Source organism: Primulina tabacum, chromosome 6, assembly GCF_025594145.1.
Source record: "Primulina tabacum isolate GXHZ01 chromosome 6, ASM2559414v2, whole genome shotgun sequence".
Lineage (NCBI taxonomy): Eukaryota > Viridiplantae > Streptophyta > Magnoliopsida > Lamiales > Gesneriaceae > Primulina > Primulina tabacum.
In genome coordinates, this window is record NC_134555.1 from 25,789,754 (window position 1) to 25,804,704 (window position 14,951).

Genomic DNA, 14,951 nt, shown 5'->3' on the forward strand with positions numbered 1-14,951 from the left:
CCCGAGGACCAGCGCTTCTACTTTTCCACATTTATGTTTAAGTTTATGTTAAAGATTTAACGGCTTTTTATTTATGCTTCGAGAGATTTTGAGAGGTTTTAACGGCTTTTTATTTATGCTTCGAGAGATTTTGAGAGGTTTTAGTATGGGCTATACTTTTCAAATTTATTGCTTCTTAGGTTTGGTAAACGTTTGATGATTTTATTTTAAAATGGTTCCAAAAAATTTTATGCTTGTGTTATGCATTTCGGCCCAATAGTGGATGTTTTAGAAAAAATTTTCTAGTACTTTTTAAGCAAAACAAATAGCAAACGTTTCAGTTGGTATCAGAGCAATGGTTCTGTAAAGGGTTGTGCCACCATCATTGCCGAAAAGATCAGTCGTCAAGCCTCAATCTTTAAGTTTACGTGCTTTATATAATTTGTTATGATGTTACCTGCATGGTTACATGAATAATATGTTTATGTCACATGTTTACTAGCTTTTTTAGTATATATGTTTTGTATGCTTAAATTTCTTAATGGATTAGGATATGATACATGATTAGAAAACTTAGATTTAAATGCATGTTGGTTACGTTAGTATTTGGAAAATATTCAGATAAAATGCCTCCCAGACGTGCCCCTATTATTGAGAATCAGGCTGAGAACAGTGTGAACCGACAAGGGAATCCACCCCCACCTCTTAATGGGGATGCTGCTACTCGTTCTTTGGAGGGGATGGCTCGTTTCTTTGAGCAGTTTCAGCATGCTCCTAGGCCACAACACGATGTTTTTTAATCAGTTCCGGAGGCTAGCGCCGAAGGGATTTTCTGGCACCACTGATCCCTTTGCTACTGAGGCTTGGATTTGTGCACTCAAGGTACACTTTTAGTATCTGAATATGGGGGATGCTGACCGTTTGAGGTGTGACACTTACATGTTTAGGGATGATTTTTCTTTATGGTGGGAAGGAGCTTAGCATGGTATTGACATTGTTACTCTTACTTGGGCTCGATTCAAGGAGATATTTTATGAGAAATATTTTACTGCTGATGTCAGAGGACAAATGAAGAGAGAGTTTATGAGCCTCCGTCAAAAAAACTCGACTGTTGCTGAGTTTGTGAGGAAATTCAATAGGTGTTTGCCACTTTGTACCCCTTATTGCTAGGGATGCTGCTGAGAAGTTGAGGCACTTTCTTGATGGCCAATGCCTGTTATTCATCGTGATGTTATGATGATGCGTCCTATAGATTATGCTACTGCGACTGCCTATGCTTTTCAACCCGAGCAAGCCTTGAAAGAGATTGATTTTGATACGCAGCGCAAGAGACAGCAGCACCAACAACACAATTAGCCAAACAAAAAGCCATATACGGGTCCTCCTAGACCTCCAGGGCCTCAAAAGCCCCAAGGAAAAGTCAAGAAGCAAGGACCACAAAATCCACCAAATCCTGGAGGACCTAAGCCTGCTGATGGGCAACCATCCAAGGAGTGCAATCTTTTACAATACGGCAAATGCATGTGGGTATCTTTCAAATGCTTCATATGCAAAGAGGAAGGGCACAAAGCTGTTGATTGTCCAAAGAAGAATGCACCTACTATTGGAAGATAATATGTTATGAATGCAGAGGAAGCTTAGGAGGAGGCAGACACTACTCTCATTACGGGTAACCTAGTCATTTAACATTTTTATATTTCTTTTATTTGCATGAAATGTTAAATCGGTTATTAGAATTGAATTGGGATCAAGATTTAACCAAGTGGAAATTAGTTTAAATTCTCTACCTTAGTTGGAAATTAAGATATGATTTTAGAAACCATAGAAATTTGTATTGAATTTTGTGCCTTAATTTGTGTGAAGGATGTAATAATTCCAAATAAAAGTTTTAGGGCCAAAATTAAAGAAAAATCAAAATTTAGGGTTTTGTAACGGGTTTCGAATTTATGAGGGGTCAATATGCAATTTTCGACACTTTTGGGGCAAGATTGTAATTTTCGAAAGGTTAAAGGACTTATATGCAAAATTTCGAATTATAAGGACCGAAATGCAATTAATCGAAAGTTTAGGGACTAAAATGAAATTTAAGAATTCTTAAGGATCAAAATGTAATTTTCTAAATTTAAGGGACCAAAATGTGAATTTTCGAAAATATAAAGATCAAATGGCAAATATTCAAAAATTTTGGGACTAAAATGCAAATTTCGAAAAATTGAAGGGCTAAAATGCAATTTTTCAAGAAATGCATTAGTTCTACGTGTAATCTTCACATAACTTTGGGAGAATAATGATAAAATTCCTTAAGCTTCAACACGAAAAGATTTAAAAGACATTTTCGTCGCAGGGAGGAATATCATTTAAGGTGTAGCAACCTATGCACTACTAGATTCGGGAGCTACAAATTCTTTCATATCTGAAACCTTCTTCAAGCAACTGAATGTTATTCTTGAAGATTTGGGTTTGGGTTTCAAAGATTCTATTCCTTCCGGTGATCAAATGCTCACGTCTAAAATTGTCAAGAATCTGGAGCTTCATTTATTCAGAGAGGTGGTTCAGGCAGATGTTTTGTACTTCTTATGCCTGAATTTGATATCATACTTGGTATGGTCATTAGCGAATGGAGCTTAGATTGATTTTCGTCAGCGATCAGTGTCTATTCGACCACCTAGTGGTAAATATTTTGTCTTTGAGGCGGTGAGAAACAAGCAAATGCCGCACGTTATCTCTTGTCTATGTGCGAAGAAGCTTATTAGACGTGGATGCCAAGCTTTTCTAGCATGTTTCACTACCGCACATGCTCCCATTAATCAGAAATCGGAGGATGTGGATATTGTCAGAGACTTTCCTAGTGTCTTTGCCGAAGACGTTTCTAGCATTCCACCCGATCGTGAGGTGAAATTTTCTATTGAGTTAATGCCTGGCACAGTTACTATAACTAAAGCACCTTATCGTCTAGCACCCGCTGAAATGAAAGAATTAAAAGATCTAATCCAAGAATTACTAGACAAGGGTTTTATTCGCCCTAGTTATTCTCCATGGGGCGCGCCAATATTATTTGTGACGAAGAAAGATGGTAGTATGCGACTCTGTATTCATTATCGAAAGCTAAATAGAGTCAGTGTCAAGAACAAGTATCCTCTACCAAGAATCGAAGATTTATTTGATCAGTTGCAAGAGGAATCGATATTCTCGAAGATTTATCTTCGTTTTGGATACCATCAGTTGAAAGTGAAAGATTCGGATGTTTACAAGACAATGTTTCTTACTAGATATGGGCACTACGAGTTTATGGTCATACCATTTTTGTTGACCAATGCATTAGTGATCTTCATGGATCTCATAAATCACGTATTTCAGCTGTATCTTGTTCAGTTTATTATAGTCTTCATTGATGATATATTGATCTATTCGAAGAATAAAGAGGAGCATAATCGTCATTTGAGGACAGCACTGCAGGCACTGCAAGATAGAAAGCTTTATGCAAAATTCAGCAAGTGCGATTTTTGGCTTGATAGAGTGGCTTTCTTAGGCCACATCATTTCGAGCGATTGCGTTGAAGTTTATCCAAGTAAAGTTCAGGCAGTGAGAGAGTGGCCAGTACCCAAGAGTATTACCGATATTCGTAGTTTTTTGGGACTAGCTGGCTATTATCACAAGTTTATTCAGGGATTCTTATCTATTACGTTACCTATGACCGCCATGACAAAGAAGAGTTCAAAGTTTATATGAGGATCCGAGTGTCAAGACAGTTTTGATAAGTTGAAGCAAGCCTTGTGTTCAACGCCAGTGTTATCTATGCCATCGGGGCAAGGAGAGCATGTTCTATACACCGACGCTCTAAACTTGGTTTGGGCGCAGTTCTGATGCAAAATGACCGAGTTATAGCTTATGCATCGAGACAGTTGAAAAATCACGAGAAAAACTACCCCACTCATGATCTTGAGCTTGCAGCGGTAGTTTTTGCATTGAAGATATGGAGGTATTACTTGTATGGGGAGAAGTGCAAAATTTTCACCGATCATAAAATTTTGAAATACTTCTTCACCCAAAAGGAATTGAATATGAGACAGCGAAGATGACTTGAATTAGTAAAGACTACGACTGTGAGATTAACTATCGTCCGAGAAAAGCTAATGTATTGGCAGACACATTGAGTCGAAAAACAACAGTTATTACTCAATTATCACTTCAAAGACCGTTGTAGTCTGAGATACAGTGGTTTGTGCTTACCGTATATTCTAGGGTCGAGGCCTTTGACTTTGCCACCTTATCAGTACAGTCGGGTTTGAGAGATAGAATCCGCTAGGGACAGTGTACCGATGAGCAATTGCAGAAATGGAGAGCACGAGATGAAGCCAAGGGCGGGAAGTTATATTCTGGGGTGGATGGTATAGTTCGTTATCGACATTGTTTATGGGTTCCTAGTGGCGATTCTTTGAGAGATCTCATTATGAAGGAAGCTCATCATACACCATATTCCATTCATCCGGGAAGAACGAAGATGTACAAAGATTTGCGGTTATTATATTGGTGGCCGGGTATGAGGAAATATATTCTGCATTTTATGACCGAATGTTTGACATGTCAGCAAGTTAAAGCAGAGCATCAGAGGCCAGCGGGAAAGCTTAAGCCACTTCCTGAATATCACGATGGACTTTGTTGTGGGATTGCCGAAGACTATTAAATGATTCAATGCTATATGGGTGATAGTTTATCGCCTTACGAAATCAGCCCATTTTCTATCTATTAAGATGACCTTTGCCATGATTCAGTATGCAAAGTTATATATTCGAGAGATAGTTCGTCTGCATGGGATTCCTGTGTCTATTGTTTCTGACAAAGATCCGAGATTTACGTCATGCAGCGATGGAGACCAAGTTATTATTCAGTACAACCTTCCATCCTCAAACCGATGGTCAGTCCGAGAGAGTTATTAAAATTTTATAAGATCTACTGCGAGCTTGTAAGATAAATTTCCAAGGCAGTTGGGAACCGAAAGTACCTCTAGTAGAGTTCAACTACAATAATAGTTTTCAATCATCTATCGGGATGACTCATTTGAGGCACTTTATGGAAGAAAATGTAGATATCCTATTCATTGGGAAGAGATTGATCTTGATGTGATTGAAGAGAATGCCGAGCTTGTAGTCAAAATTCGTGAGAGAATGAAGACTGCACAAAACCGACAAAAGAGTTATGCTGACAAGAGACGAAGGGACTTAGAATTTTCAGTGGGAGACTACATATTTGTGAAAATAGCACCTATGAAAAGTGTTATGCGTTTTGGCAAGAAGGGCAAGCTTAGTCCAAGATTTATAGGTCCGTTTGAGATTTTGGAGAGGATTGTGACACTTGATTATAGAGTGGCATTGCCACCGATGCTTTCTGGAGTTCACAATGCGTTTTATATTTCGATGCTGCGAAAGTACATGTCAAATCCATCACATGTGCTAAATTATGAACCTCTACAATTAAATCTAAATATGTCTTATGAGAAAAGATCTGTCCAAATCTTGGGAAGGCAAGAAATAATACTTCGAAACAAAGTCATTACAATGGTCAAGGTTTGAATCACTCGGAAGAAGAAGCTACTTAGGAAACCGAGAGGAACTTGAGGAGTCACTATCTAGAGCTATTCGGTAAGTTCAAATTTTGAGGACGAAATTTTATTTAAGGGGGAGGAATTGTAAGGTCCAAAACTTAGACGACGTAATCCAACTGTATCCAAATCTAGAAAATATGAAAAATGGTTAATTAATTGATTTTCATTGCTTACTTGATTATGTGACATGTTTATATGACGTTTTAGTAGTTTTTCTACTTACATGCATTAAAATGTATTTTTAAGGGTTATACGCCGGGACGTAAATTTTATCGTTGTTTATTTTTCAACAAAAATACGAACATGTTGGCAACCCAGCTAATAAAATCACGAACTTTTCAACTCAAAATAATTGTTATATTTTAATTAAGAACTAATGAACCTAATTTACCTTCTTAATGGGCCAATGATTTATTAGTGGTTTAATTAAACTATTTAATATACAAAATACCCCATAATCCAACCAAACCCCACGGCCCACTTCCCTACTCAATCCAAAGTCTTCCCCCACCAGCAAAACGGCACACACAAGATAATTAAGAGGAAAAGTTAGAATTTTTCAAGAAAAATCAAGCCAAGGTCGTTCGTCGCTGTTCTTCGCAATCGTCAACGAGAATTCGTGCGTAAAATACGCAAAGGCTCGCAAATTTTTTTTCTTCACTCATCGTCATACCATAATATGAAATTATGTATGCTTTGTGTGAAAAACAAGTGACACCATTATTTATTTTCGTTTTTGTGCACAACATGAGATTCAAAGCATGATTTTTTATCAAAATTTTGTTGTTTACATGCATAAAGGGGCTGCCATGATGAGGACATGATCAAGCATAGTTTTTACACGAGTTAGGGTCCTAGACACACACCAAATACGTTGCAAAAATGAAGAAAACAAGTTGGAAACCGAATTCTGTTGTGGGGTGTCAAGGGCTCGGGTTTCATGGCTTGTGCTAGGCTTGGATCTTGGTTGGACCAGCGTTGGGCTAGAGTCACATGATGGGTCAAGGAAGGAGTCCTAGCCATGCTTGGATTCGAGTCAAGAGGGCTGGCGAGGAGTTCTAGCTCCGAGAGCAGCAAGTGGTGCGCGCTTGGTGCAACCGCGCGCAGATGGTTAAGGGGATCGGCAAGAGGGCTTTGGCTTGACTAGATCAACGGGTTAGGGTCCTAGGAGGGTGCTTGAGGAGCTGGTTCGGTGGTTAGGGACCTAGCAACAAAAGCGTGGAGTCCTAGTCTATAAGGGAGTCTTGGCCACTTCTTCATCTGGTTGGGTGGTTCGGCTTTGGGGCTAGGGTTAGGTTCCCTTGGTTCTTAGGGAAGGGTAGGCTCGAGGTTGCCTCATGATGGTTCAAGCTTGGCTCGATGAAAAATCAATGTGGCTCGACGATGGCTTGATTCGAGGGTCTAGGGTTTTTTTCTTGAATAATATTTTGAAACGTGGCTCACGGGGGTTGAGTCATGGTTCACGAGGGCTAAAATAATATAAAAGTCTATGTTTTAAATTTAGGAATTTAATGTTAATGTTTGAAATTATTAGGGATTAAAACACATTAAAAACGAATAATTAAGAGTTAATTAAAAAGTCTAGTATTTAAGCTTAAAAAAATTATGGGGAATTTTATTTAAGCTTAAATAATTATTTGAGACATGTTAGAGTTAATCAAATTAAGAAAAAGTAAAAAACGTGAAATTTTACATCCAGGGGTAAAACAGTCATTTTACTCCTAGAAAATAGTAAACGTCACGGCAGTGCTCTGATTGCTCTTTTATAAGTTAATATGCTTATTTTTAAATGTTTATGGAATTTTATGATAAAATGTTGACATTAAAAGACATGTTGCATGCCTGGATTCAGAATAAAATGATATTTATATGCATGATTTTTATAAAGTGATGATAATATGAAATGTTGAAGGTTGGGAAGGGATTGTAACTAATACGATGTCACGTGATACGATGATATGTTAATACTTATGGCCATGGCCCAGTTGACGGGTGAGAGTGTCGTCGGTGTCCCCGCCTCCCAGTACTATGGTTACATGTAGATGGATCCATCGCCCCTATACGAATACGAAAGTCACAATCAATGATTTGAATTCAACGAATATGAATATGGATATGTTTATGATGAATATGAATATGTTGACAATAATATGGACACGTTTATGATAATACAAAAATGTTTACGTTTATGCATGTCATGAAAATGTTATTTTTACGTAAAAGTATTTTCACTGTTGCTTGTGATTTTATACGTATTATTTGTTATCAAGAATATGTTGTGTTGAGTCTTTAGACTCACTATGTGTGATCGATGCAGGTAGTGGAGGTCTTGATGCTTGATGTAATGCCCGAGATTTTTATCCTGTTAATCCGAGATTATTGATTGATGAATTGTTGCGATTAAAAGGACCGCGCCGAGATAAGAGTTGAGAAAGCATGTGTATTATGTGCGAGGACAGAACACTTCGCGTATATGCGCGAGAAGAGGCGTGCATATGCTCGAGCAAGGCAGAAGACCTCGCGCATATGCGCGAGCATTTGAAACTTCTAAGTGCCGAGACAGTAGGTCTCGCGCATATACGCAGGCATAGGGCGCGCATATGCACGAGCAATTGCAATGAAAAATGCCGAGGCAGAGAGTCTCGCGCATATACGCCGATGATGGTCGCGCATATGCGCGAGATGTGCAGCACAAAGAATGAGCCACTTGGTCTTGCCATGCATTATATATGTAATTTACTTTCATTTCTTCTTTAAACCTGCAGCAAGAACCGAGAGATTCCTTGAAAGAATTGTCTAGTCCTTGAATCAGAGATTTGTGAGTTGTGCAAGATCCGATCGTCAGAATTTTTATCCGAGAATAGTTTCTTACTCCTCTTGTCAAGAACTTCGGAAGGACGTAAGTTTTACTATTTTCTTTTACATTTTGAAAATATGGTATCGAAGGAATCAGGATATGATTGATATTATCTGCCCTGAGATTGTTGTAATTGTATAATCAAAATCAGATCGAAGAACGGATACATTATGAAATTGTTATCATTTTCAGATTGAATTTGATTGAGATTATACAGATTTGAGAATATTAGATTGAGTTTGTTATCGAATATGAGTTATAATTTGTATACGTTGATATTGTATTGCTGGGTATATTGAGATTGTGCTGTTATTGTGGGGACCCGGACGCTAATCATGTTCTTAATCATCATTGGGACTAATGAATCAATTATAAAGTAGGGTCTAAATTTTTTTTTAAAAATGCGGAACGTAGTGAAATAAAACGTATATACATCTCAGTATAAAAGTACAAGTCCTGTACCACGTACATTTATTCAACTAAGGTTTAACAGCTAATATCATGTGTCTAACCCTATCTCTAATCCAAGTCTGGAGCCTCCACTCTAATCACGATCTCTCTTCATCTCCTCAACCCTGAACCTGTCCCACCTGTTGTCATGCACACATACAAAACAAGACAACAGCTGGATAATTCCGGTGAGAATAAATCCCAGTATAAACAATGTAAACATACAATTATATAAAAACATATATAAACGCATAAATAAGATATCATTAACATGTAGCAACTCAACAAACATGAATGATATAAACACTGTAAATCAACATGTAATCACAGACTCGACTTAAACAACGCGTCGTCTCAGACTCGACTCAACTCTAACCTAGGGATCCCAATGTCTGGATATTGATAATTATATCGAATCTCAGTCGATAAGAATGAATCAACCCTAAACGACATCGATATAATTCATATATCCAGTGTCTGGGCGAAACAACCGCAGAATTGACGAATCAGTCAAGGATTAAGCGAATCAGGCCAATAATTAGACTAATCAGTCAGGGACTAGGCGAATCAGCCGATAGCCAGACGAATCAGCTGGTAACTTGGCGAATCAGCCAATGACTAGCGAATCAGCAGTCAATACATGCATACAGTAACTAGGCGAATCAGCCGATGACTAGCGTATCATTAGTCAATACATGCAGTGGCTATAAATCAATAGACTACAACATCAATCTCATCAATTACAAATATCAATGCAATAAACTAAGTATGTGATTTAGGGAAACTCGAGTCAAACCTCACTCGAGTTGTGCAATCCCAACTCAACATTAATTTATACCTTTCTTTCTGATACTCTGACTCTGTCGAAGTCTCGAACTTAAAGCCTGTCAATATTCAATCTGACAATAACAATATCGAGGGTACGGTATCAATACACCACTCAAACAATACTGGATATAATCAGAATTCAATCAAATTCTGTTTCAACAATATGATGTCATAATTTCAATATATCCAGCACTACCATATCAGTCAGATATCAATTCTAACATCCCATATTTGATAACAATTCAATTCTGATATCAAATCGATTCCAAAATAACTCCGAAATCATAACAATTCCATATGGTATTTATTCTTCTGTCCGATTTCGATTATACGATGTCTAACATGACCAGAACATCATATAAGAATCATATCAGATTCTGACAATACCATAATTTCAAATCATATCAAAACGTAGCAAAACTTACGTCCAGTTGTAGCCTATGTCGATAGGAACACAGTACTGAAGTCGGATTCAAAATCAGATACACGGATTTCTCACAAAAGGCGTAAGGATTTCCTTCCTCTCTCTGAAGCTTTTCCTATACGATTCTTTCCTTCGTTTTCTTGTTTTTTACTGAAGTTATCATGTATATATATATATATATATATATATACATACTCGTACATGCAAGAGGACGAGTGGCTCATTCCGCCTATTACACGTCTCGCGCATATGCGCGACATCAACCGGCGCATATGCGCGAGACCTTAAGTCTCGGCGCGTGTCTTCCCAACTGCTGGCGCATATGCGCGACACATTTCCGCGCATATGCGCCCAACACTCTGGACTCGGCACTCCTGAATACAGCTGCTCGCGCATATGCGCGTCATGTCTCGCGCATATGCGCGAGACTTACTGTCTCGGCAATCACCCCAAATACTTGCCTCGCGCATGTGCGCGCCCCTTCTCGTGCATATGCGCGAGGTGTTCTGTCCTCGCGAAGGATCTTTTGCTTGTACAGGCTCGCGCATATGCGCGACTCACTTCGCACATATGCGCGAGGTCCTCTCCCATGTCGCGCATATGCGCGCATCTGTGCCGCGCACATGCGCGAGGGCTACTGTTCCTCGCACATTTTCATGCATTATCTCGTCCTTTCCGGTTCGATCCTTTTCGTCTATAATCATATCAATTATCCCCAAATCATTTCAGATTAATAGGATAAAATTCTCGGGCCTTACATTTCTCCCCCCCTAAGATATGATTTCGTCCTCAAAATCACAGGCAATCAATCATATCATAAGAAGGTATATAGAAGAAGTTAAGTAAACCACTCACCTTAGTGACATAAAACTGGGAACCTCTGTCTCATATCAGACTCAGTTTCCCAAGTAGCTTTTTCAATGTCATGTTAACTTCACCGAACTTTCACAAGTGGAATAATCTTCGTTCTGAGCTACTTTTCCTTTCGATCAAGAATCTGAATCGGCTTTTCGAAATAACTCAATGTCTCATCCAACTCGGCCTCATTTGGTTGGATGACATGTGAAGCATCAAACAGGTATTTTCGCAAGAACAAACATGAAAAACGTCCTGTATCCCATATAATGAAGGCAATTAAGGCGAGTCGATAGGCACAATTTACTATCTTCTCAAAAAATATCATATGGCCCAATATATCATGGAGATAGTTTCCCTTTCTTGCCAAATCTGACAATTCCTTTGAAAGGTTAAATTTTCAAAAATACTCGGTCACCAGCCTCAAATACCAACAGTCGTCGTCGGACATTGGCATAATTGGCTTGTCTGTCTTGGGCTGCCTTCATTCTCTTTTGAATTAACTTCACTTTTTCAATCATATCTCTAGTCATGCCACGTCCGATCTCAGGAACCTTAGAGATATCATCCTAATAAAGAGGGGATCGACACCTCTTTCCGTACAATGCTTCAAAAGGAGTCATTTCAATACTCGTCTGATAGCGGTGGTTGTACGATAATTCATAAATGACAATAAATCATGTCAACTAGTGCTAAAATCCAGCACTATAGTTCTTGGATATTCTCCAGTATCCGGATAGTTTGCTCCGACTATCCTTCAATCTATAGACAGTAGGTGAAGGAGTTTATAATATATTCTGCCAAAAATACAAAATCAACCGAAAATCATGGTATGATATAGTAAATTGTGGCATTCAATGCAATCTAATCACTCTTCTGACATAACTCTTGATCGTCTGATCTTATCTGTACATCCTCCTGTACACCTAATATATGCAGATTCAAGCATTCTATCAACACCTTTTCAGCTATCAAAATGCATACCGCATAGATTATTGCACACTGTCTGGCAGTATTTATCATTTTAAATTCGGAACATCTGGAACAACAGATTGGTTATTCATATACAATACAGTATTACTTACCTGATTCAAACACGGATTCAAAACAACAGCAAGCTTCAATCAGATTCAAAACATCACTCATCGGTACTGATCTGTTAAACTCATAAACCGCAAATGTTTGACACTGATATCCACCTCGGCCAAATAATTCCGGTTTAATTATGCTAAATTCAACAGATACATTATCTTCAGGTATAACACACCCTGAATGCAATCTGTCTCAATCAGGATGCAATCTGTTTCTTATATCAAATCAAGGCTAAAATCAATCTCTCTGATTGGAATCGAATCAGAAGTCTTATCGGGGAAAACATTATTAACTTTTTTATCATTGGTAAATCAGCCAATAATAGACTCAACTTCAGTAAATCAACTGAATATATAAGGAGTCTCTCTGCTCCTTTCTGTATTAATCGAGTTATAGATAGTACGGATTATCAAAGGAATTCTCAATCTAGAATCCTTATCATACAATATTCATTCTTTGGCCATCTCAGGTCCGATTCTCACCATCTTCTGGAACTAATCTAGGGTAGCTCTGTACTTGGTCAGCATATCAATATCAGTAATGCAGTCTCAAAACCAGACAACACTAGTACAATACAAGCTACCACACGATCTAACTCAATCTCATTCTCATCCTACTGTAGTATACGATATTTTACAGAATTCACTGATATAAAAACTCTCCCTAACCGGTAAGGAGATACACTACAGTAGATAAAGACTCAACAGGTAATGCATGACTCAATGCAAATCGTTCAAGAATAAACGTATGGGAAGCGTCCGTATTTATCAATACAAAAGCAGGATAACTACATCAAGAACAGTTACTTGCAACATCATCATCTGGTGCTTCTTGAGCCTGCTCCTCGGTCAAAGCAAATACTCTGGCCTGCTGTCTAGGAGGCTGGCCAACTGTCTGGCTTCCTCCTGGCCTCTGCTGTGACTGAGATGGTGCTGGCTGAAATGAAGGAACAGCAGCTGATCGTCTACTCCACTGTGCTGCTGATCCAGATGATTCGGCTCTCTGGGATCCTTGAGAACCTTTCTGTGGACACACTTTGGCAAAATGTCCCTGTTGTTTGCAGAAGTGGCAACTACCAAGTACTCCTTGGCATTGCTCAGTGGAATGTCTCCTTCCACAATTTCCGCAGTAAGTTCCGGTATAACTTTGTTTGGAACCACTGGAGCTAGAAGAACTGCCGCCAGACTTCTTAAACTGCTTTCCTCTAGCCTTCAGAAAATCTTTCTTTCCACCACCGCTACTATCACTCTCAAATCGCGGAGGTGGTTGCTGTGGTCTCGGTGCGGGAGGAATATCTGCAGCTCCTCTCTGCCTTATCAGGCCCGCTTCAGCGCCTTTTGCTCTATTCATGGCATCAGCAAAGTTATTCGGTCGCCCTGTGTTCACCTAATGTAAATATATCGGGATTCAAGCCATTGATGAACTGATCAGCAACGACTTCGTCATTTCCAGCCACATGTGGAGCAAACTTCAACAAGATAGAGAACTTGGTCACATATTCTTCAATGTTCAGCTGACCCTGTCTCAAATTGGCAAACTCCGCCCCCTTGTCTTTCCTGTACGACACTGGGAAAAATCTTTGATAAAACTCAGTTTTAAATACATCCCAAGTAACAGTTGTACCTCGATGCTCCAAGGCCCTCTTCATCGTAATCCACCAGTTCTTTGCAACATAAATCAACTGGTGCCCAATCAATTTAATTCGGCGCTCATCACTGTACTCCAGTGAATCAAACAACATCTCAATGTTATCTAACCAACTTTCACACTCAACTGATGTCTCAGTACCCTTCAGTGTCGGTGGTTTGAATGACTGAAACCTTTTCAATAACGTTTCCATCGGAGTTGCTGTCACATCCATTGGAGGATTCGATGTGCTACCCTGTTCTGGTATTCTTCGAGGAGGCATATCTGATAATCAAATGGATTAGTACCCCAATCCAATCAACCTGTTTCAATTCGGTCCCTCCTCCGATCATCTTACTGCTGATCGAGAATCGGTTCAAATTCGTTCCCAATAATACATATTACACAATCAAATCAGATAAGTCAAGTAACATGTATTATATAAAGCAGTAAAGCATACTAGCAATCACAAGCAAGGAAAGAAAACTCAATCTACCCCGCTCACTAGCTTCAATCTCAGTCTAAAGGATCTATCGCTCTGATACCACCTGTTGTGGGGACCCGGACGCTAATCATGTTCATAATCATCATTGGGACTAATGAATCAATTATAAAACAGGGTCTAATTTTTTTTAAAATGCGGAACAGTAGTGAAATAAAACGTATATACATCTCAGTAAAAAAGTACAAGTCCTGTACCACGTACATTTATTCAACTAAGGTTTAACAGCTAATATCATGTGTCTAACCCTATCTCTAATCCAAGTCCGGAGCCTCCACTCTAATCACGATCTCTCTTCATCTCCTCAACCCTGAACCTGTCCCACCTGTTGTCATGCACACAAACAAAACAAGACAACAGCCGGATAATTCCGGTGAGAATAAATCCCAGTATAAACAATGTAAACATACAATTATATAAAAACATATATAAACGCATAAATAAGATATCATTAACATGTAGCAACTCAACAAACATGAATGATATAAACACTGTAAATTAACATGTAATCACAGACTCGACTCGAACAACGCGTCGTCTCAGACTCGACTCAACTCTAACCTAGGGATCCCAATGTCTGGATATTGATAATTATATCAAATCTCAGTCGATAGGAATGAATAAACCATAAACGGCATCGATATAATTCATATATCCTGTGTCTGGGCGAAACAACAGCAGAATTGACGAATCAGTCAAGGATTATGCGAATCAGCCAATAATTAGATGAATCAGT

General features: G+C 38.8%; 1 protein-coding gene across 1 annotated transcript in view; it reads left to right on the forward strand.

The window, feature by feature from the left end:
• The first annotated feature begins 605 nt into the window (after positions 1-605).
• Positions 606-14,951, forward strand: part of LOC142550136 (adenylate kinase isoenzyme 6 homolog) — a 44,338-nt gene continuing 29,992 nt past the window's right edge. The window contains exon 1 of the mRNA XM_075659372.1: positions 606-770. Coding sequence (XP_075515487.1) covers positions 606-770 — 165 coding nt within the window. The remainder of the gene's footprint in view (positions 771-14,951) is intronic.